Source organism: Macaca mulatta, chromosome 11 (genome assembly GCF_049350105.2).
Source record: "Macaca mulatta isolate MMU2019108-1 chromosome 11, T2T-MMU8v2.0, whole genome shotgun sequence".
Lineage (NCBI taxonomy): Eukaryota > Metazoa > Chordata > Mammalia > Primates > Cercopithecidae > Macaca > Macaca mulatta.
In genome coordinates this window covers 2985344-3010333 of record NC_133416.1, presented here as the reverse complement: position 1 = coordinate 3010333, position 24990 = coordinate 2985344, and the positions used below count along the sequence as shown (strand labels likewise).

The window sequence follows — 24990 nt, the reverse complement described above, 5'->3', positions numbered from 1 at the left end:
CTGACCACAAGCAAGGGAGCAGGGATCAGTTCATCTTCGTTTGACTGGACCAACTAATGAGCCTCCTGCAACCAATACCAGTGATTATAAACTCACAGTCAAATGTCTTCAGGCAGCTAAACAGTAAACTGAAGACACAACTTACATCATACAGATAGCAGGTAAATGGCACTGGGTGTTGGGGTGGGGTGGAGCGAGGAAATAGCAAATCGAAAGGGTGGGCATTGGGGTGGGGTGGAGAGAAAAATCATAGGAAGGCTCTACATCACTAGAGGAGGTACCACAATCCAACCAAATCCAGGAAACCCCACATGAATGACCTTCTCAACAAAGTCCTTAAAATTTACCCCTAATTACAGTCTTGTATCTCCTGATGATGGGGATACATTCTGAGATATGAGTCATCAGGTGATTTGGTTGTTGTGTGAACATCACAGAGTGCACTTACACTAACCTGCATGGCACAGCCCACGACACACGCAGGCCCCACGCTACAGCCTCGTGCTCCCAGGCCACGGACCGTGCCTGTGACTGTATGGAACATTGTAGCAATGGTCGCACAACGGTAAGTATTTGTATATCTAAACATGTCTAAACATAGATGAGGTACGGTAAAAATAATCTATAAAAGATAAAAAATGGCATACCTGTATAGGGCACTTACCATGAATGGTGCTTGCAGGACTGGAGGTTGCTCTGTGTGAGTGAGTGAGTGAGTGAGTGGTGAGTGAATGTGAGGGCCTAGGACATTACAGGACACTACTGTGGACATTACAAACATTGTGCACTTAGGCTACACTACATGTATTTTAAAGATTTTCTAGGCCAGGCGCAGTGGCTCATGCCTGGAATCCCAGCACTTTGGGAGGCCAAGGCGGGTGGATCACCTGAGGTCAGGAGTTCGAGACCAGCCTGGCCAACATAGTGAAACCCCGTTGCTACTAAAAATACAAAACTTAGCCGGGCGTGATGGCGGGCACCTGTAATCCCAGCTACTCAGGAAGCTGAAGCAGGAGAATCGCTTGAACCTTAAAACACATTGTATAGCTGTACAAAAATACTTTTCTTTTATCCATATTCTATAAGCTTTTTTCTATTTGTAACATTTTTTTAACCTTTAAGGTTTTTGTTAAAAACTAAGACACAAATGTACACATTAGCCTAGGCCAGGATCGTCAATATCAAGGATCAGGATCCTTGGTCAGGATCCTCAATATCATTGTCTTCCACATCTTGTCCCACTGGAAGGTCTTCAGGGAAAATACACACGGAGCTGCATCTCCTAATCTCCTATGATGACAATACCTTTTTTTTTTTTTTTTTTTTTTTTTTTTCTGAGACGAAGTCTCGCTCTGTCGCCCAGGCTGGAGTGCAGTGGCCGGATCTCAGCTCACTGCAAGCTCCGCCTCCCGGGTTTACGTCATTCTCCTGCCTCAGCCTCCCGAGTAGCTGGGATTACAGGCCCCGCCACCTCGCCTGGCTAGTTTTTTGTATTTTTTAGTAGAGACGGGGTTTCACTGTGTTAGCCAGGATGGTCTCGATCTCCTGACCTCATGATCCGCCCATCTCGGCCTCCCAAAGTGCTGGGATTACAGGCTTGAGCCACCGCGCCCAGCCGACAATACCTTCTTATGGCTACCTCCGGAAGGACTTGCCCGAGGCTGTTTTACAGTTAACGTTTGTTTTAATAAGTAGGAGTATTCACTAAAATAACAGTTAAAAGTATAGTGTAGTAAATACATAAGTCAGTAACACAGTCCTTTATTATCAACTATTGTGTACTGTACGGAACTGTCTGTGCTAGACTTTGATAAGACTGTTAGCGCAGTGGGTTTGTTTACAACAGCACCACACACACGTAAGTAATGTGTGCCACTGCACCATTACGACGGCAAGAAGATAGCGAGGTCTCGGTTCCATGTTAGTTTTATAGGACTACCATCGTACATGTGCTCTGTCGCTGATCAGACCCTTGTTCTTTGTTTGTTTGTTTGTTTGAGACAGAGTCTTGCTCTGTCGCCCAGGCTGGAGTGCAGTGGCGCGATCTTGGCTCACTGCAAGCTCCGCCTCCCGGGTTCACGCCATTCTCCTGCCTCAGCCTCCCGAGTAGCTGGGACTACAGGCGCCACGCCCACCACCACACCTGGCTAATTTTTGTATTTTTAGTAGAGACAGGGTTTCACTGAGTTAGCCAGGATGGTCTCCATCTCCTGACCTTGTGATCCACCCGCCTCGGCCTCCCAAAGTGCTGGGATTACAGGTGTGACAGACCCTTGTTATGCAGTGCCTAACTGTACGATCCACCCCACATGGTCCTTGGGAGATGGCAGGAGGTGGCCTGTGTAAGGCACAGAGCTGCACACTGCAGCACTCATAAGCATTAGGCTTCCTCACCACCATTACGTGCCAGGTAGTGGCTGACCCTGCCAGACCAGGGACCTCCCAGCTCAGTGCTGCCTCCTCTATACGGAGTCTTGTCCCAAGGAGGCAGTGCTCCCCAAATGAAGGAATGCTGGAAAGGAGTGGATACCCTTCCCACATTATCCCTTCGAAGGGCCTCCTGGCTTCCGCTTTATGGTATCCTCATGCAGGCTGGGTTATTATGGCTCACACAGGACTGGTCACCACCCCAGCTGCCATAAAGGAAAGGGTCGAGCTTGAAAATGCAGTGTGCCTCACCCCACTTCCAGATAGACGGGGGCCAAGCGCTTTCAGATATACAGCAATCTGGGTGTCCACAGCTCTGTCTCCACACTCCTTTCCCCTGAGGCCAAAGTCTACCCAGGGCCAGACCCGCTAAGGAGTGGCCGGCTGCGTGGGCCAACCCTCTGGAACCTCGCAGCCCCCACAGGCGAGGAGCGTGAGTGCGCATTACGGAGCTTGCACCCCTTACGAGGTGACCAGAAAGGTTTCTCTTGTGGATCTGGATGTAGAGAAGTTGCCAGGGAAATGAAGACTGGATGGCCAAGCCCACAGTGTACAGAGAAGAGACAGGAAAACACCGCACAGGAGCCTTGTGTCCCGGAAGCTTCTGGCAGGTCCCTTTGACATGTTTCCATGACCGACTTCCCTTCAAGAAATGGCAGCTCGCACCGTCCAGGGCTTTCTTCCCCGGTGAGCTCTGGCCAGGCCCTCTGGCAACCACATCAACTGCTCTGGGAATGCTAAAGTCAAGGCCGTAACCTTCACCTATCTCTGCTACCTTCCTAACCCTCCTCCAGATCCTTCCTGCGCCTCTGGAGCCTTGGGAAGTGCACAGACCTGCCAACGTCACACTCAGAACAAACTCCTCATGCTGGCCCACATAATTCAGCCCTGTCTGCCCCTCCAACCCCACTCACATCCTCCTTCATCTCCCTCCTGAGCAGCAGCCACAGTGCGCCCTGCTCACCTCGGGGTCCTGGCCCTGCTGTCCCCTGCCTGCACGCTCCTCCCCAGGTCTGCCCGCAGCCAGCCCATCTTGTCACCACGTCTCAGCCCCAGTGCCACCTCCTCAGAGAGACCCTCCCTGCCTACTCACTCCAGGTGGGCCCTCACCCTGGAACTCTCCATCTCATTATCTCCTTTACTTTCTCCATACTATTAATATTCACAATGCTCTGAAAGCATTGTGTGTATGAAGTTGCCAGTTGTTTACCGACTGGCATCATAAGAATGTAGGCTCCATGAGGGCAGAGACCCCACGCATCCTTGTTTCTGCACATCCTGCATTTCCAGCACCTAGCCTGGTACACAGTAGGCATTTAATAAATAGGACAGAATGAATGCATGAAGGAATGTGCTCATATCAAGTTAAATGGTCTACTTGTCAGGCAAAAGACCACAGATGCACAGAACATAAAAGAATCCTCTAAATATACTCCTCTCCTAGATTATGAAAAATGAACAAACAGAGGTTAAGAGAGACAAAGACACTTGCCCAAGGTCACTCAGCTGGTGAGGAGGAGCAGAGAGAAGTCTGGGATGGAAACCTCCTAGCCTCTCGCCTGGTGCTCTCTCAGCCATGCCACACCTTGCCAGAATCCCTAGTCCACGAGCAGCTTCTCTTCTTCACATATTCATTCAGTTCTTTATTCAGCGAATACTCATCGAGTGCCTTCTGTGATTCGGGAACTGTGTTAAGAACATGGGCCAAACCAAAAGTGACTGGAAGGCCCTTAGTCTGCAATCCCAAAGAAATCACCCCACAGCCGTGAAAAACCGATCCTCTTGCTGGAGGGTCTCTGCCCATTCTGCAAATCGTCCACCTGCCGTGACTGTTCCCAGAGTGAGCTGGGGCCTGTCCCTGTCCCAGGACAGAGGTTCTCTGGTTATGGGACAGGTCCTCTGCCAAAATATGATGACAACACACAGCCGCATGGGCAGTGAGAGAGGGGTCTGCAGGGAGGGAACGCCCTCCAAAGCTCCTAGCCTGGTACACAGCACCAGGAGCTGCCTGGGTCACCGCTGGTCCACCGAGAGCTGCTCACCCTGTTTGGACTGAACTGTGGCAGAGATAAGTCCCTGCTGAGACCCCTGCCAAACCTGATTCACAGCACCCTGAGAGCCAGGGAGGAGGCCAGCCCTTCCCTGGATGGCCTTGGTGCTTAGGGAGCCAGAAGCCAGGGCATGTTGCATGAGGCCTGCTGTGTCCTGGGAGCGGCCTTACCCCCCCGGCACCTCCTGTTCACACTCTGCATCCTCCCATCTTTAGGGGGCATATCTGAGGCCAGCAGGCAGCGGAGGCGGAGAATGAGGAGGCATTGCTGCTAAGCTGCAGGACTAAGCTATAATTGGAGGACTTCAGTGGGGCAAGAGATCTCCTCTGCCACGCATGCCACTGTCCCTCAGGCAGCTGTGCCGTAATCGGGTACAGAAGCCCACACTGTCTGGAGCTAACGGGCAAGGACAGCGGCCCAGTCAGGACCAGCATCCACACTGAAGCACACCTTCCTTTAAGAAACACTCTCTCTAACAGCCTGGTCTGGCCCTCACAGACACACGCAAGGCTCCAGCTGTACTCCAGGTACTGCACTGGATCTGTGTAGACGTGATCCCTTCTTGCACAGGGCTCGCTGCTGGTGAGAGCTGCAGACGGACTTTATTTGGAAATAAAGTGTTTGCAGATGAAATCATGTGAAAATGAGGTAATACTGGATTAAGGTGAAGGAGCCCTAATCCAATGACTGCCGTCCTTATCAGAGGAGGGAAAGCTGGGCACAGACAGAAAAACACCCAGGGGAGTGCACCATGTGAAGCTGGAGGCAGAGATCTGGAGTGAGGCACCTAGAAGTCAAGGGATGCCAGGCACTGCCAGCAACACCGGAGCCAGGGCAGGAGCATGGAACACGCTCCTCAGAGCGCCCAGAGGAACCAATGCTACTGACACCTGGATTTTGAAACTCTGGCCTCTGGAACTGTAAGACAACAAATTTCTATTGTTTTAAGCCACCAAATGTGTGGTATTTTCACAGCAGTGCTAGAAAACGAATACAATGAGAGACACAGATGAGTAAGAAGGAGGCTGAACGTGCTTAGATGGGGGACATCTAGAATGCTACGGAAACAGAGAGAGCAGCACCAAAGCCAGTCACGGAGCAGCAGAGAAAACCTCCTACCAGAAGGGACTCCAAGTCTGGGCCTTGGGGATTGTCTAAGTCCATTTGTGTTGCTATAAAGGAATACCTGAGGCAGGGTTACTCAAAAAGAAAAGAGGTGTATTTGGCTCACGGTTCTGCAGACTGCACAAGAGGCATGCCTCCAGCATCTGCTTCTGATGAGAGCCTCAGGCTGCTTCCTCTCATGGCAGAAGGGGAAGGGGAGCCCAGCATGGGCAGAGATCACAGGGCTGAAAGACCACGTTGGGCTTCACCTCTCTCCGGGATAACCTCTGGAACATTCCTCTGATGGGCAGGGAGTGTGGAAGTGACCCCGGCCTGCTGCTGGTCACTCTCTTACCTGCTCTCTCTAGTCGGTCTGTCAGAGGTGGGACTTGGAGCCACGTCCTGGCCTTCGACACCTTTTCCCACAAGGCCCGTACCTATCAACCCTGCCCAACTGCCAGGGTTCAAGCATCTCCACATTGTGAGCTGTGTACACAGCCCAGTCCTCAAGCATAACTTCTACCACCTGCCACCTGTCTTCCCCCACACAACCAGGATCCATCCGCAAGCACAGGCCGCACCAAGGCTTGTGCTCCCCGGCCCTGTGAGGCTGGCCTGGCCACAGGGACCACAGCACTTCCAGTCAGATCTGATGAAGCCTCGGTGCAGACACAAGGTCTCCTCCTGGATATCCCAGCCTTCCTTATTCTTGATGCCTGACCCTGTTCCTCAGGACTCAAAGACACCGGGGAGAGAGGCTGCCCCAGCCCATGTTTCTGACTACGTGCCTGAGAGCCCAGAGAGTAAAGCGCTGGGGTTTTTCCATTATTTCTGCTATGCATTTGAGGACGGGGTCTGCAAGTCGCAGGACAGCACCAAACGAACGACTCAGCAGCTACGCTCAGCTGTGCTGGAGTTCAGCTAGACCCCGTGAGAAAACAAGGAGTGGCCTGTATGAGCTCCCGGCAGGGGCGCCTGTATGAGGCAATGTGTTGGCTTCGGGACTGCACACAAAGACAGGGTCCCCTGGCCTGGCGCTCCCGGACCCCAGCAGCTCTGCCAGGCTCTTGGCAGCAGGCAGGTTATGGCCACACCACTCACCATCCATCTTGGAAAGGTCAAGAACTAAATTTGGAACTTGGCTTTTAGTTCTTTTGCATCTCTGAGTTATCTTGAGAGGAGGCTGAGGAAAAAGGTTCAGAGAGGAATGTGCCAGAAAAAAAAACAGTACATATTTTAGAGACAAATATATCTGTCTAATCATAACAGTAATAATGATTGTGATAATGCCTCTATGTTTACATGGCACTTTGCATTTTTCCAGAGCATTTAAAAAAATAAAGATGGGGTCTCCCTCCATCACCCTGGTGTAATCATAGCCCACTGCTGCCTTGAACTCCTGGGCTGAAGCAATCCTCCCACCTCAGCCTCCCAAGCAGCTAAAACTACAGGTACAAGCCACCAGGCCCAGCTAATGTGTGTGTCTGTACATATATATGTACATTTTTTTTGGTAGAGCTGGGCGGAGCATTTCCATCTATATTCTCATTTGCCCTTGCCATAACTCAGTGAGGTAGGAATTATTATCTTTATTTCACAGCCGAGAAACCTAAAACTCAGAGAAGTGAAGTGCCAACGCCGTGCCACGAGGCAGGGGTAGAAGTGGAACGAGAGCCCAGGGCTATGACCTGCAGCTCAGCACTCTCTTACTACCCATCCCACATCCTGGTGTTCAGGCCGTAGCTCTATGATCTCCACATCTCCAGCAGGGCCCAGGGTGCGCAGGCAGAACCTGTGGAGTCTCTCTGCACGAGAGGGGGACTGCTGTCACCTGGGCGGGGCGCCACGGGGGTCCCCCACATGTTATGCTCTGAGCCCTGCCAACCACCAGTCTGACTGGGATCCCATGAAGGCCCCAAGTTCAAATGCAGACCCAGGCAGCTCCCAGGATCTGCTTCCAAGGTCTTAGTCCACCAGAAGGGTCCCTCAAGTTTTAAGCTTGTCTCAGAAAGTCAAGCTGATTCCGGGTTCCCTCACCCCAACGAGAGATCCTCATCTATTTAGGAGGAGGTCTGGGGGCCTGTTTGGTTGAGGATCTCACGTAACATGAATCACCGATCCCTGGGAAAATATGGCCACAAAGCCAAGTCTACCTCTCAGGTGGCAGCAGATGAAAAAGCCTCCCCTTTGCCTACCTCTTATGCTTTCCAAATGGCATGGCCTGGGGGCTCCATGGCATGCCCCTAGGACTCCCACAGACACCACCCAGCCTGGGGACATTCACTCCCTCCTTCACTGTTGCTCCTCCCCTGGTCCTCTTGGTAAAAACAGAAGTGCACACACTGCATAAACTCTAGGTGAGAGCCTGATAATTAAGGCACCGTATTCAAAGCAAAATACCTCTCCCATTTTCACCTTAGTTGGGGGCCACACAGCACAGCAATTAAAAGCACAGACCTGGGAGCCACACACCCAGGCTGGAATCCCAGCTCCACTGCTTCATAGCTATGCAACCTTGGGCAAGTTAGTTCATTGGCCTGTGCCCCTTCCTCATCTTTAAAATGGGGTGATTATAAGAAAGGTCTCATGGGGTAGCCGAGGGGACTAAATGAGTTAACACATGGACCATAGTCAGAGCAATGCCAGCAGCATTAAGGGCTGACGTTATTGCTGCTATTATTATTAGTCAGAAGGCGCCAATCCAACAACTTCAATCATACAGAAACTAGAGAGAACAAAGAGGATAAAGGAAAAAAATAGCTTCTAAGAAGCCAAAATCAATGTTATAAAACCCATAAATTAAAGCTAATGCACTTTATTCATAAGTAAGCCCCGCAGGTCCTCAATCGGAATCTGTTTACTCTAACTTTGCACATAACTGTAATGGACTTGATCAACTGATTCCCAAACCCGCAGGAGAGAGGGGGGAGCAAATTAATCCGGCTGGTGCTGGAGGAGGTTGACACCCCACCAGGGAGGTGCACGAAAGGTGCACCCCAAATCTTCCCCAGGTCAGGACGTTCTGGGACCCTCTGGGGGTTGCTTAGTTCTCCCGACAGCTTCCCAGCATTACAACAGGTGCAATCATTGAAATTCCTAAGAATTGTATAGTCCCAGAAAAAGGATGAAATATGTCCAGATTTTTCTTTTAAGGATCCAGGGATTTGTATTTTACATTCTGGAAAGACTTCCTTCAAATGTACTTAAATTACAAGAAGTTTGGTACATGAAAGGGGTTCTATTACATAAACAGTGGATTTATTTGGAATATTCCCCCCCCCAAAAAAAAAATGAATGAAGATGGATAAAACTGGGGCAAGAGGTGTCACCATATTTAGACTTCAAATCATCTCTCTTTTCCCATCCGCTGGCAAACACAGAGCAGACAATGCTTTCTTCTCTCTCTGAAATATTTAGTGAGTAAACACTGAGTCAAACAATTGCCCCAGGCTCTCTGCAGGTTTATGACCATGAGATTAAGCACAAACCCATCCAGAAGCTGCCATCTATTTTAAAATGCCATGTTCCTGATGAAGACAGTCCTGTGGTCTTTGCTCCTTTCCTACACCAGCCTTGCAACGTGTCTCATCCTGTTTCCAGCTCCGTCCTTTCTCCTAATGCATCGGTTCTTGGGGCGACAGTTTTCTCCTCTGTGGTTTTAATAGAGCGGCATTTCCCGAAGGTGTGAGCCCGGGAACACCATTCTTCAAGATGTCTGTGACGGTATGAGTGGGAAAGGTGATGTGCTGGCTGGTCCAGGGACTCACGGAGCACCTTACCACGTAAGGAGGCAGCTGTAGCAGAATGGCTAAGAACACAGACCAGGAGACGCCTGGCCCACATCTGCATGGCCATGACTTCGCTTCAGGGCTACATCTCACAGGGTGAATTATTTACATTCTCTGAGCTTCTGTGTGCTCATCTATAGAATGGGATAATAACATCTCATCGTGCTATAACCATGTTTAAATGCATTTCTACGCAAGGCACTTAGAGCAGCATCTGCATGGTGTGAACTCATGAGTAGTGTCTGTTGCTATTGTGTTAAAGGCTTGGAGAAGTCTTATAATAACGTATTTCCCTTTGGCTAACTTGGTACTTACTGAATTTATTTTGCAACAGAACCAAGTTTTGATTTTTTTTAACAAAATCTGTTCATACTGCTACAGAGTGTTTAATCTTTAAAACATTTTCACATATACCTCATTGGATACTCACAGCGACCCTACACATCCCAGGGAACACAGCAAATAACCCAAGCTGTGGTTTCATACAGTCCTAAGTTCCAACTCCAGCCCTGCCACTGCCTCACCAAGTCACTTTACTTCCCTGAGATTTTACTTTCTTATCTGAAGTAAAGGGACAACACCTCACAGGATCCACTCATTCACCCAGGGTTCACTCAGCAGATATTTATGCAGAGCCTTACGCGTGCCCATTATTGCCAAAGCACCGGGGATACAGCCGTGAACAAGAGGGATACATTCTCTATCAAGTAAACAAATAGGATAATTTGCAGTTGTGGAGATTAGAAACATTGCACACGGCCGGGCGCGGTGGCTCACGCCTGTAATCCCAGCACTTTGGGAGGCCAAGGTGGGCGGATCACGAGGTCAGGAGATTGAGATCACCGTGAAACCCTGTCTCTACTAAAAATACAAAAAAAAGTTAGCCGGGCGTGGCACCTGTAGTCCCAGCTACTCGGGAGGCTGAGGCAGGAGAATGGCGTGAACCCAGGAGGCGGGGCTTGCAGTGAGCCGAGATCGTGCCACTATACTCTAGCCTGGATGACAAAGCAAGACGTCGTCTCAAAAATAAAAGAAAAAAAGAAAAGAAAAGAAAAGAGAAAGAAACATTGCACGCAAAGCACTGGCACCTGGTGGTCACTCAACAAAGGCAATTACAATGACTAAGCAAGCGTTACTACTCCACGTGACAAAAGAGATACCAACAGAGAGGTTGAGTGACTGACCTAAGGCCACACAGTTCAGATCTCTCCTCCTAGGTCAGTGCCTACAACTGTGGCTCTGATATAGCTTTTAAGACACACCCACACCCAGGTCCCACTCAGACCCATTCAGCAGGAAAATCTGAGGGGAGACCTGACTCAGCAGAAGCACCTTCCCAACGCACTGTGTCAAGTTCATTCTCTCATCCAAAAGCAGGCTCTCCACCCTGCCTTCCACACGCCACTGCACAGCACAGGAGAGGGTGTGGGTACATGATACAGTAGCTATGTGGTTTGTTCCTTGCAGTTATCTATTAGTGTATTTTATAACCCTAGCATTTCTGCGAACCCTAACGCCCGCTGCATTAGGACAACACCTATGAGATAGCAATAATAAAGCTCATGTCATTATCACCATTATTGCTGATGCATGAAAGCCCCACAAAAAGCCTTCTCGCTCTTAGGCAAACCTGATAATAAAAGAAAACACAGTTCACTGCAGGGAGAAGAGGGGAACCCAAACATTTTCATTCACTTCTCAAAGCATGGGGGGCGATAGGGCTCAGAGGCATCTCAGACCTTGCGGTGGTGGTCCAAGTGCAGGGCCCCAGGTCGCGAGATTCAACCCAGCACTGCGTGGGAGTGGGGGAACCTCAGGCTGACAGGCACCTCCTGAGCGAACTGGCAAGAGACACACAAAGCCCGGGGGTGGGGGAGTGGGGTCCCCCACCAGTGCTCTCCCTCTGGGACTCTTCTTTGGCCATGAATGGATCCCCGCTTCTCTCCCTGTGTAGTCAGAGGCAAGGGTGAGCACAGACACCAACCCTGCTGGGTCAGAGCTGCCAAAAAGCACAGCGTTTTGGTCTCCTCTCTCCCACCGTTCCGAGGCCAAAGCTAGCACAAGGTGCCAATGACCCTGACTTACCCCCAGGGACCAGGTGGAGGGGAGGGGCCTTCAGCCTGGTTTAGAGTTCCAAAGAGCAACACACATTCGCCTGTGCTGGGCATGTCCTATGAAGTTTACTTATGTTAACTCACTCAATCCTGTCAACCAGGTTATGATGCAACTCTTGTTGCCCCAATTTTACACCAACAAACGGGCAAATCTGACATTTCAACCTTCTTCCTAGTCGAGCTCAAGCCCCTCTGGCGGACGGCTTCTCCTCTCACAGCCTCTGAAGGAAGAAAGCCCAGCCAAAGGATGATCCCTTTTCTGGCCTCATCCCCTCTTCTCTCCACCTCCACTTCAGGCTCTCTTGCTCCAGAAAGTACACGCACTGTTCTTTGCACAAGGTCAAATGCCAAATATATTCTCTTAATATTTCAACTCAAGCCAAGTCTTTGTGGACTTCAGGGTACGCAGAGAAAAGGGAGTTTTCCACACACAGTCAGTCGGCTCTGCTTGCAGAGCTTATTCAACAGACATCAGACAATCGACCTAACAGGTGACAGCTCTTGGTAGACGGGGGTTACAGCGGCTATATTATAAATCATGTGCTACATAGAGGTGGCATTGCCAATAACAGCACTGAGTCTAAAGAAAGAATGTCATGTCATGGCCCAGTTCAGCTTTCATTATGCTTCACTAGCATGAGGAAAAGATAACAAAGATGATGGATTTTGGTGTAAAAGTGTATGTTAGATGGAGCCTACAACAAACAGACTTTAAATAATGCAAGAGAGATCTTAAAAAAAAAAAAAAACTCTATTCTGGAATACTTTTCATCTCTTGGAAACAGAAGAAAGCAAAGTGTTAGAAAAATAAGGGGAGATTAAATTAAGCAGGTGGGAGAAAGGAAAGGGCCTGCGAGAGAATGGGTGGAAGCCGATGAGTTTGCGAGGGAATCTGAGAGCAGGAGCAAGCACAGATGTGAATTTGCAAGTGTGTGTGAAAAGAAGACTCTTTTCTAATTCTGTGACAGTGTGAGTGTGCTTTGCTAAACAGATTATTCTTGAACCCAATGGAGTGGGAAAGCTCTCAGCAGTTGACGTGTGTCGTCTTTCTGCTTGGATCCTAAAGGGAACTTGTGGGTAGACAGAGCTGATTGCGGAGGGAGCTGAAGGTGGATCCAGTCACACCATGAGGAACATTCTAGGTCACTGTTCTCAAAGAGCAGCCCAGGACCACTTGCATCAGAACCCCAGGGGAGCTTATTAAAACTTCAAACTCCCAGGGCCCACTCCAGAATCAGAATCCCTGGGAGCAGGGCCTGGGAACACACATTTTAATCATCTCTAGGATCTTATGCCACAGGGGTTGAGAGCCACTGCTGCAGGTGCATCAGCATCTCTTTGCTATTTCTCAGAACAGGGCTCCAGGCCGGGCGCGGTGGCTCAAGTCTGTAATCCCAGCACTTTGGGAGGCCGAGACGGGCGGATCACAAGGTCAGGAGATCGAGACCATCCTCGCTAACACGGTGAAACCCCGTCTCTACTAAAAAATGCAAAAAAACTAGCCGGGCGAGGTGGCGGGCGCCTGTAGTCCCAGCTACTCGGGAGGCTGAGGTAGGAGAATGGCGTAAACCTGGGAGGCGGAGCTTGCAGTGAGCTGAGATCCGGCCACTGCACCCCAGCCTGGGCGACAGAGCAAGACTCCGTCTCAAAAAAAAAAAAAAAAAAAAGGCCGGGCACGGTGGCTCAAGCCTGTAATCCCAGCACTTTGGGAGGCTGAGACGGGCGGATCACGAGGTCAGGAGATCGAGACCATCCTGGCTAACACAATGAAACCCCGTCTCCACTAAAAATACAAAAAAATTAGCCGGGCGTGGTGGCGGCGCCTGTAGTCCCAGCTACTCAGGAGGCTGAGGCAGGAGAATGGCGGGAACCCGGGAGGCGGAGCTTGCAGTGAGCCGAGATCGTGCCACTGCACTCCAGCCTGGGCGACAGAGCGAGACTCCGCCTCAAAAAAAAAAAAAAAAAAAAAAAAAAAAGAACAGGGCTCTGAAATAGCAATTCTTTAATGTTTTTTTTAAAAAGCTATGAAACCAATGGAGGATTTCGCAAGCTTTGTTTTTGGGGTACATAAACGATTTGGGGCATCCCACTCTGGCACAACAATGGGAATGTTCCAAGCATTGAACCTCAGCAAACCGTTGTCATGCACCTAGTACTTCAGGGCCTCCATAGGGGTACAGACACAGATCAATATCCTCTTCTCTTACTTTCGGCCCTAAGCTCAGCTCCTCTCACAGTCAGTCCAATGCTCTTGTCATTGGCCTTGAGTTGCCATGAGCCACGCTTTTGAACTACCAACCAGCCCCTCTTGGATATCTTAAACTCTCTGTTTCCTTAGCTTCTAAGACTCCACCCTCAGCAGGTTCCCCTCCTACCTCTCGGGCTAAGCCTTCCTGACACGTGGTGTACATCCTTCCTTTGCTCCTCTTCCTCCATCCTCTGCAAACGTCACTGTTCTCCGGGGTCCAGCTGTGGTCACTGCTACCCTCCTGCTCCACCCTGATGCAGGTGCTCTAGGCCACACCTATAGCTTCTCCTTGTGTCTCTCCTCCTGTTGCCCCCAAGTCTCCATCCTCAGCATAAACAGTCTCCTGGGCTGCAGGCCCCTGTCGACAGCCCATGGGACATCTCCAACCTCATGCTCCACGGGCTCCTCCACCTGACAATCATCAATCGTATGCGTCATTCCCTGCCCCTCAAATATGACCTTCCTCCTGAAGTCTTTCTCCTGGCCAAGGGCACCTGGCTCCTCATATCACCATCCTGGGAGCCAGCTCTCTCTTCCACCCATGATATCCATCTGGTTACTTGTCCAGGCAAGTTTGCCTCCTAAATCCACTGCCCCCTCTCTATCCTTATTGTCACCATCATCTGGACTCTAGCAAGCTTTCTTTTTCTCTTCACAGTGAGGCCTCCGTCTGAACCATCTTCCTCATGCTGCAAGAGCACTCCTCTGCCGGTAAAGCCTTCGAGCCTCCTCCTCACCTGCAGTTAAGTCCAGCAGTCTGCATGGGCCATCAAGCCTCCATCACCCAGCTTTTCCCATTCCCTCAAAACCAGCACCCCTTCCTCTGGTCCTAAAGAACGTGACCACAGGGCCTTTGTACATGAGTATACTTCAGCCTGAAGTATCTCTATGGCATCCTCTTCTTGAGAGACGCAATGCAAATATGTCAACCTATGTGAAACTTGCCATTAATCCTTTCTCTACAGCAAAATGAATCAGTTCTTCCACCTTGACACCTTGGCCCCGTATAAGAGCCTTCACCATTTGAAACATGTTTACAGGTTTATCTTCCCTATTAATCGCAGTGTCTGTCTGTTGGTATAGATGTTTGGCAAATGACTACACACACACACACATGAGCTAGACCAGTGGAAGGAGAGACTAGAGGGAGGACAGCAGGAAGGAGGCGACTGTAAGAGTCCAGGAAAAAGGCAACAGGGCCTGGGTTAGGGTGACAAGGATGACGACGATGACAATAATAACAATAGTATCCAGCACTATGAACAAGAGCCAACACTGAGCCCTTACTAAGGCGCTCTCCTAAGGGCTTTACATATTTGGACTCATTTAATCTTCACAACAACCCTCTGAGGTAGGTACTGTTATTACTGTTATTTCCATTTCATAAATGAAGAAACTAAGGCACACGAAGTCTAAACAAATGACTTTGAGAATAGAAAGAAGGCTAAATGTGATACATTGCAAATTACAATCTCCAAGACTGCATTCCTGCTCAGATGGGCACGGCAAGGGGAAGAAGATGTCAGAGATGGTTCTGTGTGACAGCAAGGCCAGCAATGCCATCAACGCGGCCAAGGGAAAAGAAAAGGAACAGCATTCACCTGGGCTATGTTTTGTTTTCTTCAGCGGGACAGGTCGTGTGGCGGGAGAGAGAATGAGTTCTATTTGGGGCTTGTTTGAGGTATCGGTAAGACATCCTGGCACATATAATTATCACTGCCAATCCTACTCTTCCCTAGGACCCTCTGAGGTCACTTCCATTTTACAAGCTGGGGAACTGAGGTTTGGAAAGATTAAATAACCTCAGATTAAAATTCGGACTTTTTTTTTTTTTTTTTTGGCGGAGTCTCGCTGTCGCCCAGGCTGGAGTGAGTGGCGCGATCTCGGCTCACTGCAAGCTCCGCCTCCCGGGTTCACGCCATTCTCCTGCCTCAGCCTCCCGAGTAACTGGGACCACAGGCGCCCGCCGCCTCGCCCGGCTAGTTTTTTGTATTTTTAGTAGAGACGGGGTTTCACCGTGTTAGCCAGGATGGTCTCGATTTCCTGACCTCGTGATCCGCCCGTCTCGGCCTCCCAAAGTGCTGAGATTATAGGCTTGAGCCACCGCGCCCGGCCCAGACTTAATCTTAAAGTGGAGAAGCCAAGATTTGAAGTCAGGTCTGTCCAAGTCAAATTTTGCTCTGCCCAAGAGGCCAGTTCTTCCCAAAGTTGACTAATCACTGGCATCCTTATGAGGAATTCTTTTTAATGCGCATCCCCAGACCATGCACAGCTGGAGTTCTCTGGGGTTGTAATGATGTGCAGGCTTTGGGGTCGCTGCGCCTGTCCACAGGCCTCTCCAATGCAGGAAATACTGGGCCAGGCCTTTGGAAAGGCTTAGCACTGGAGATGTCAGTCTTAGCAACAATTTACCGGGAAACGGAACTAAAATCTGTGCACACAGAGGAGCTCCCCAAGGGGAGAGTGCAGAAGAAAATCAGAGGGCTCAGGACAGAAGCCTAGTAAACGTTCGTGCAGACACAGGAAGAGAGGCTGGAGGAAGCAAGGGGAGAACGTGTTTTGAAAAGGGGGCATCTGCAGAGATGCTGCAGCTTGAAGATGCTGTAGAGAGCAAGGACCGGGAGGCGAGGTCACAGCACTTGCGATGGGTTTCTCCATGGGGCTGAATCATGTTCTGATTTATTAGCTGATGTGAGGTAGTGTTTATTTGTCTGTTTTAGGGGTTTTCTGATGCTCCCCCCACCGGTCCCCCCTCCCTCCCCCTTCAGCTGGCTGCATTCACTGCCCCAGGGAGAGTGTGACCCTGTGACTGTGGAACGCAGAGAATGAGGAGTCATCCGCAGCTTTACTGAGGTATCATTGCCATACCATAAAATTCAGCCATTGTAAGTACGCAATTCGATGATGTTTGGTAAAGTTACACAGTCGTGCAAGCAGCCCCACCATCTCGTGTAGAGTACTGCCATCACTCTGTGGTGTGATAAAAACCCGCCATCCCTCCCGCATCATCTGTACCCAGCAACCTCACTCCAGCTGCAGAATAAGTCCAGGGTGACCTCCTGTCCTCTCCTACGAGCCCCTCTACCTCCAGGAGGTCCAAGGTTGAGGGGTCTCGGCCAGCCCAGGGCTTCCCTCTAGCTCAGCAACCCAAGCGGCTCCCTTAAACCTCCCGGGAACCGAGGGGTGAAGGGGCTACATGTGGCCATCTCTAGGACCTAAGAAAAACCAAACTCCTCTACCCACTTTCACCACTGCTTGGGCCTTGGGCAGCCCAAAGCGTCGTCAGCTTAAGAACAAGATACAGATTCTCTTTGGAACCAAGGCTCGTCTTTTAAAATTGCAAATTAAATGTTAAACTGTGGGAGGGTTGGGAGGACCATGGCAGGGGAAGGAGGTGGCTGCACAGGGAAGAAACAGAACCAAGGGAAGGAGCTCCTGCTTCAGGGAGACACTTTGGCTTGTATTTATTTTGACTCAGTAAAGATTTCTTGCCCCTTAAGAGACAAGGTCACGCTTCAGATGGCCTCATGGACGGCGGCCGATGCTCTGCCTTCCGACTCCGGCCATGTCATCACTCAGTACCGTGCCCAGCTTTGACATTTTTGGAGCCTGTCCCCAACAAAGGGCCCCAAGCCAAGCCACAAGACACCACAGCCCACAGGCGGCGAACACCTTACCTGCTATGCATCAGCGGCTACCTGAAAAAACTGGGGTGACAGCAGAGAAGTTAAAATGTGCATCAGATTGTTTTTGCTGAAAGGGCCCAAGGAAATGTCGAAGGTTACAAAACACAAGAACAACCGTGTGATGGCATCAGCCCAGCAGTTGTGGAAAGAAGAATCCTATAAGCTGCCTGCTTCTTTTGAAAACCATCTCATTGGATGGTCCCATCTCAGTAATTAAAGGAAGGTGCTCACGGCGGGGGAAAGATGGTGGCTCTGATGACCAAACACGCCATGTGGAAATCACATGAAGAGTGATGGTGTCTCTGCAACGGAGGGGGAGAAAGAGACAGGATGTTCCCTGTATGCCTTTCGTAGAGGCACCCTGGAGTGCCCCAATTTTGCCAACTGCATTCCAGAGCTCTTTTCCGCACATGCCCAGACGCAGCAAAAGTCTTTGTAATGACTTCAAGCTCAGCCAAAAGTAAACACACTCTCCACTTTTTCCATGGACCAATTCTAACCCCAAATTGCCAGAGCTGGCCCCTCAACAATCCAAATGGAAAGCCGCCTTTCCTAATAAAAGAAAGCCTTTCCAACTCAATAATACATCTTGGCTGCAAAAGCAAACGTTCCTAAAAGCTTCCTAGAAATTATTTATCGAACAGCAACGCTCCATATCACCTGAGAAAACCCCACCAATGGAACAAAGACATTCAAAGTAAATACAAGACACAACCCAAGAATAGGTGTTTGCTGCACCAAACACCTGCACTCACAACTTTTGCAGCACATTTTGTAGCAGTCACGGGATTTACTGCTAAACATGCACACACACACACACACACACACACACACACACACACACAGCTCACCACCACCTAACCGGAATATTCTTTTGGAAAACAGGCGGGGATGAGACAGGTGCTGATTTGAATAAAGAGTAAAATAGCACGCGGGATGTGAGCTCTGCAGGCCTTCTGCACATGCCAAACACATGTCTCACTTCTCTCCCACATTTCACGAATCTATGTGATCTGAACACAGTTCTCCATCGAGTGAAAAAGCAGAGACTTGAAGATGGTGGACTTACCAGGTTGGAATTAGTGGCGTTGGAATCATCTTCTGGAAAGGGAATATAGATCGCTAAGGCCACACAATTGGCAAAAATAGTCAGTAAAATAATTATTTCAAATGGTCTGAGAAAGGGAGTTAAGGAAGTTAATGCCACGGAAAGTACAAGTGAAACAAACATACATCTACGTATTTTTTCAAACGAATCAAAGATTCGTAAGAATTTTGTTTAAACAATGCATTCCAAGCCCCTTGTATTCTGAAAAGAAACATATGCCTTTTTAAGTACGGCTAGTGGGTCCCCGCCAACATTTTCCCTAATATGTCAAAAGCGGTGGAGGCCAGTCGCGTGCCAGAGTAAACACAGAGTTCTAAAAACTTTTCTCCCCTCCTTTTATTTATTTGGATTGCACTGGTCTCCATTCTTCCCCATGTGTGCCTGGGGTTGCCTCTAAAGAGCATGGCCTGTGCCAAGCACCCCGTTTCTTCACGGCTTACGCCGAGCTGCCTGTGGGCCCATGCCCACCTGGAACGGGGGACATGGGTGGAACGGGATTCTAAGACAGAGAGACTACCCCTGGGTTTCATTGACATTTGGAGATTTTATTTTTAATCTTTTAAACTAACGTTAAGAGTGGTTTCCATTTCTTCTCTCATTCTCTGACAGGATCCGGAGATCTTGAAGACCCCCAAGGGCACGGCAGGGTGTCCGTCCTGAGTGAGTACAGGGAAGGAAGGCTGTCTCCTCTTTAAGGATGAGTCTCACAGACAGCACAGAAACCCCTTTGGTCTGCAGAGGTCCCGCTTCAGCAGGCAAAGCTTTAATTTCAAGGCCTCCTGATTTTTCCTTGGTGTGTGCTGGGCTCTAGCGGGACAGTCCGAGATTCCCTCACCAGGAGCAGTGCAGGCAGAGGTTCCCACGCCCTGACTTCATCATCACATTTTCAGGGAAGGATACGCTCTCAAGAGAGAAATCAGCTAATGTGATAACACCCCTTCCAATGGGACCACCCCACACCCTCCATGGAAGGGCCCGTCTATGCTCTTCCAGCTCCACTCCCACCTACTCCGCTCCCATTGCCCAGTTTGCAGCCCAGTTGATGGAGTCTCACAGGAGGAGGAAGATAGGGAGGGGTGGAGATCCGGGGCGAGGGGACCACCATAATTCTCTCAGGGAAATCCATACTCACAAAGTTAGTGAATATTGAGGCAGAAAGAGACCTTAGGGATTATCCAGTCTGACCCTCTGAGGCCCAGAGAGCCTGAGAAACCTTCCCAAGGCCCCACAGCAGGTTAGTGACCAGCTGAGACTGGAGCCCAGATTTCCCGATCACCAAGTCCAGTGTTCACTCCCCTGCCACAGACGGCCTTCTGACGTGTTCACGGGCAACCCTGGGCCGGTGTCACAGAATTGCGAACTGGGAGGAACCCGGATGATTATCTTAGCACTGGCCTCCCTAGCCCTGTGGGTACTTGTGAGGATCCATTTTCCTGTAGAACATTTTCTGTGTCCACCTTGATATCAAAAAGGATGCCACACAGTGGCCCCATCAATCTCCCAACTTTGCAGGTGTGAAAAGTAAAGCGGCCAGTCCAAGACCCCGAGCTGGCACACAGCAGAACCTGGACCGGAACCCAGACCGACTGACTAAGCTTTTACATTCTGCTGTCCTTGTGCTGGATGAGGCACAAGTGGTGATGATGGGAGACAGACGCTGATGCTGGTGCCGGTGACAGTAAGGACAGAGGCTGACCTCTGCCAAGAGCTTGCTCAGTGCCAGGCACATTCTTACGCCCCTATGGAAATGTCCTGTGTAGAATGTACGTTTGTGATCCCCACTTTCTAAACGAGAAAACTGAGGCACAGAAGGGTCAGATGTTAACTTGTGCCAGGTCACAGAGCAAGTAGTAGGATGGGATCCAAGCTCAGGCAGTCTCAGTGTTAAGGACTACTCTATACTGATCCACTCTAAAGTTACCTTGAAGGCTTCGTAGGCAGTTCTTCTAGCGCTCCTGCCGCACCACCTCTTGCCTCCCAAACCTTTTCTCTCCTGCTTAGGAAAGTGACACTGAGCCCACAGGCTGGCCAATTTCATTCCCATCAGCTGGTGCCTGTGCTGTCCCCATCGGGACAAGGACGCAACAACCCAGCCAAGCCAGACCCATGCACACACACCCAGAAAATGTCGCCTCACTGCCTCCACCACAGTGGGGGACAGCTGAGCTTGGGGTTTCTGGCACTATCAGTTCTCCTCCCCTCATTCAGACTATCCATCTCTCCATCCTTCACTTTATGCTAAAGGCACTGGGCTAATGCCAGAGAAGATCACGTGTAAAAACCAATCAGGCAGAGAAGAAAAGCCACTGGCTAAAAAGCAGAGAACCCAGGTAAGCCCTGGGAAGTGCTCTGTGTCACCTTTTGAGGCCCAGATGACTTTTTAAACTGCTTTTCCTTCCTAATGACAGTGTCAGATGCCACTTTTTCAAGAACTGGCTGGCTAGTACTCCAGGCTCTCTCCTTCCCTGTCCAGCCACTCTTCCCAAGCAATCTTGGAATGCCACCCACCTGGCACTGCTAAGGCTGGGCCCCCTTCCTCTCCTCCAGGTGGGAAGGCACATTCCCCCAGAGGAGTGGCCACAGCACCCAGGGAGTAGGTTTTAGGCCCAGATCCAGGTCCAGCATGTCCCAGTGCACCTGGACTGCAGCTCCCGAACATCCTCCCAAGTACCTAACTGGTTCTACCTAGTATCTACTAGTACCTGCCTAGTCCTACCTAGTACTATGGATGCATAGGGTGTGGGATATGCATGGACTTGGGGTTAGGGGAACCTGGATTTGAAACCCAGCTCTGTCAGTCGCCAGCTGCGTGATTTAGGGCAAGTCCTTTGGCTTCTCTGGGCCTTGCTGCCCTTCTGTCAGGGGTGCCTGACCTACAGGGCCCTCAGTTTTCCCACTCCCTGACTCCACCATGAGCAGCTATGCAAGCAGTCCTATGGGGTTGACCAAGACCAAGCCTCCCACCCAGTCCCCTGGGGACTAAAACCAGGCCCGGCCACTCAGGCAGGCCAGTCAGGCAGCTGCAGCCACTTGTTTTAAAATGCATTTTCTTAAAATACTTTTAAGTTGAGGGGCTCAAACATTTATTTATTATTATTAATTTATTTATTTGAGACAGAATTTCACTCTGATGCTCAGGCTGGAGTGCAGTGGCATGATCTCAGCTCACTGCAACCTCTTCATCCTGAGTTCAAGCAATTCTCTTGCCTCAGCCTCCCGAGTAGCTGGGATTACTGGCATGTGCCCTCATGCCTGGCTAATTTTTGTATTATTAGCAGAGACTAGTTTTCACCATGTTGGCCAGGCTGGTCTCGAACTCCTGACCTCAGGTGATCCACCTGCCTTGGCCCCTCAAAGTGGTGGGATTACAGGCGTGAGCCACAGCACCTGGCTTCAAACATTTATAGAACTAACATTTCTGTCTCAACAGAAACTTTCTTTTATCTCTGGGCTATCTTCTTTCAACCAGTACCTGAGACTTTTAAATCTTTCCATAGAAACTCATTGATGAAGCCTAATGCTCCCATCCTGGCCCTTGAGAGACACAGCAGTCCTGCCTGGATGAATTCTTACTAAGAAAATTCCCACAGTCAGTACCAGGGTTCTAGTCCCATCTGTTCCTGACCACAGGACCCCAGAGAGCCTCTCCTGGGGAGCTCGGTTTTATCACTGGTGGAAGTGGGGGTGGAACTTCACCGCTTAAAGTTCCTTTCCAATTGCTACAGCCCCAGGATCCTGATGAAGTAAGGCGTTTGGAACTCCCCAGTGAGAGCCCAGCCCTTCAAAGCCCATCTCTGAGGGACCCACTCACCTGTTTCTATACAGACAAACAGAGCACTTCCAGACAGTGTTCTCAACTTCGTCTGCACATGAGAATTACCCAGAGAGTTTTCTGTTGTTGTTTTTTGTTTGTTTTTATGCCTACGTGGAACTGAGTGGTCTATAGTTTGTTAGAACTTTCCAGGAGACTCTAATATGCAGTCAAGGCTGAGGACCACTGCTTCGGGGCCCTTGAGCCAAGAGCCAGGGGTCCTGACCACCACGCTCTTGCATCTCCTGAGCCCCTTCACCCTAGAGAGAGGGAAGGCCATGAAACCATCCAGTGCCATGGCACAGAGAGGAGAGAAGCGAATGAGGCAGCATGTAACTAACGACTGTTACCCCAAGGCATGAGTGGGCCCCTGGGCAAGCTCAGCTACAGGAGATGATATTTCATAACTTCTTAGGCTCATTTTCTCAAATGTTGCTTATTATATGGAAAAAAAAAAAACCAACCCAGGTAGCTTATTATACAAGCAGATTGCTGGGCCTTGTCCCCAGAGATTCTGATTCATCAAGTCTAGGGCAGGGCCCAGAACTCTGCATTTCACGGCACCCCAGTGATGCAGATGCAGTAGGCCCAAGGCCCCGCTTGTAGCCCAGCACCGCTGACACAGCCCGTGACCCAGGGAGCCTCGGAGGGCTGGCCCCAGGGTGCAGGTCCCAGGAGCATGCCCAGCCCAGTGAACAAAGGATATTTCCATTCGACAATGCTGATGCAGGCCCTCCGGATGGGGTTCTTCAGGGTCAGGCAGAGCAGGGCTCGGGGCGGGCGTGTGGCTGTGGTGCTGCCCTGCTTCTTGGGTTTCCCATATTGCTGCCGCTTCCGCTGCGTGGAGCTGACTGTGGAGATGGTCGCGTTGCCAGCGCTGCCCATCAGCTTCGCCTGCCGGGCTGCGTCGATGGCCGCCTGCCAGGACAGGGCGGCCCCCGGGGTGGGGATGTGCTCAGGGGCCAGTCCCGCGGCCGCATTGGCATTCATGTTGGCATGGGCGGGGCGTGGGCTCCCATAGTTGGAACCTGTGGCAAAAGAGAAAAGAACACAACAGTGACCAGACAGAAAACGGGAGCACTTCCGACACTCTCTGGACCCCAGATTCACAATTTTTTCAAAACCTTATTTCAAGCTATTGCAGGTGGTTAGGAGGTGGCACGTGGAAACATGAGTGTGAGATGCTGAGGGAAAGGGCCAGGATCCTTCCGGTCCCGGTTCAGCTGGGTGACCTTGGGCGCGTCACTCCGCTCTGGTCTCCTTGCCTCACCTTAGGTGGGCAACAGATGAGATCCGTGCATGACAGCACGTGTGGACCTCAGCAGAAACAGATAAAACACAACATATTACCTGCAAATTAAAATACGTATTTTAAGAACACATGCAAACAAAAGGATATTCATGAAATCGAATAGAATGACTGTTTAAGGACGGTGAGGAGGAAAATGAGAGTAAGATATGGGGGCAAGGAGGAAGCATAAATGAATGAGTGAGTGAATGTGAGAGGTCATCGCATGAATCAATGATGAAAAGGTACAATGAACTAGAGTATGATTCACTCAACTCTCTGCACCTGGGTTCCAATAAACAAAAATAAATATAATAAAGTGAGAAGGTTGCACTAGAGTAAGGTCACTTCCAGCTACCTCAAAGTCATCTGGGCTTTAAGTGTTGGTTGACCAGAAGGGGCCAGGGGAGCTGTGATGGTTTTAAATCATGTCAACAAATCCCTTCACATCTGATATCCCTTCCACTGAGAAAGATCTAGGCCCTCCTCTTGAAATAAGGTCAGCCTTTGGTGACTGTTTTACCAATGAAGTACAGCAAAAGTGACACCATGTGACTTCCAAGGATAGGTTAAAAAAAAAAGGCCACATTGCACCCCCCTGACTGTCTCTGGATGGTCGACCTAGAGGAAGCCAGCCCCCACACAAGGTAGCCATTCAGCCCTGAGTGCCATGCTGTAAGGAAGCCCAGACTAGCCTCAACAGAGAGGCCATGTGGCAAGAGAAGAGTCCTGGCCAGCCCCCAACCGCTCCAGTCACCATCTGACTGCCACCCCAGGAGAGACCCCAAGTCAGGACTGCCCCAAATCAGTTACTTTTTGAATTACTGACCCACACAAGAGCTTCTTGAATTCCTGACCCACAGAGACTGAGCAATAACAGGGTGTCTGCTGTTGTGAGCCACTTTGTTTTGGGGTGATTCATTAGACAGCATTTGCTATCTGGGAAAGGGAGCTGTGAGTGGCAGGGGTTGATGGGGTAGGGGAGAGGGACAATGTCAGGAAGGAAACCTGACTGGAACCAGTGCAACCCAGGGCTCCAACCTGCACAGGGACAGCTGCCCTGCTCTGGTGTCTAGGCAACGAAGCCTCTGAGACTGTCCCTAAGACAGCACATACGCTTGGCAAACACTCTTTGGCCTGTTAGGCTGGACGCCTCGCTCTAGAATCTGTAAGGTTTGCCAAGCGATCAGCTCAGCCTGGCCCAAACCTGCATCTCCCAGAACACAGGTGTGACCTTGAGATGTGGTACCGCTAGTCAACTGGCCGGGTGCCGCGGGATCAAGAAAAGCCACAGAGAAGAGGGTGCTACTGTGGGCGGCGAGGTTGGCATCTGAGGCCACTTCAGCTGCCCGGGAGACTGTGGCC

The 24990-nt window shown here is 50.3% G+C and overlaps 1 protein-coding gene across 30 annotated transcripts in view; it reads right to left on the bottom strand.

The window, feature by feature from the left end:
• The window catches only part of CACNA1C (calcium voltage-gated channel subunit alpha1 C), a 740665-nt gene that overhangs the window by 570218 nt on the left and 145457 nt on the right, over positions 1-24990 (bottom strand). For all 30 annotated transcript variants that reach the window (XM_028829106.2, XM_028829113.2, XM_028829112.2 and 27 more), the window contains exons 2-3: positions 23044-23365; positions 18488-18593 (exon numbers count right to left, since the gene is read on the bottom strand). In XM_028829106.2, coding sequence (XP_028684939.2) covers positions 18488-18593; positions 23044-23365 — 428 coding nt within the window. The remainder of the gene's footprint in view (positions 1-18487; positions 18594-23043; positions 23366-24990) is intronic.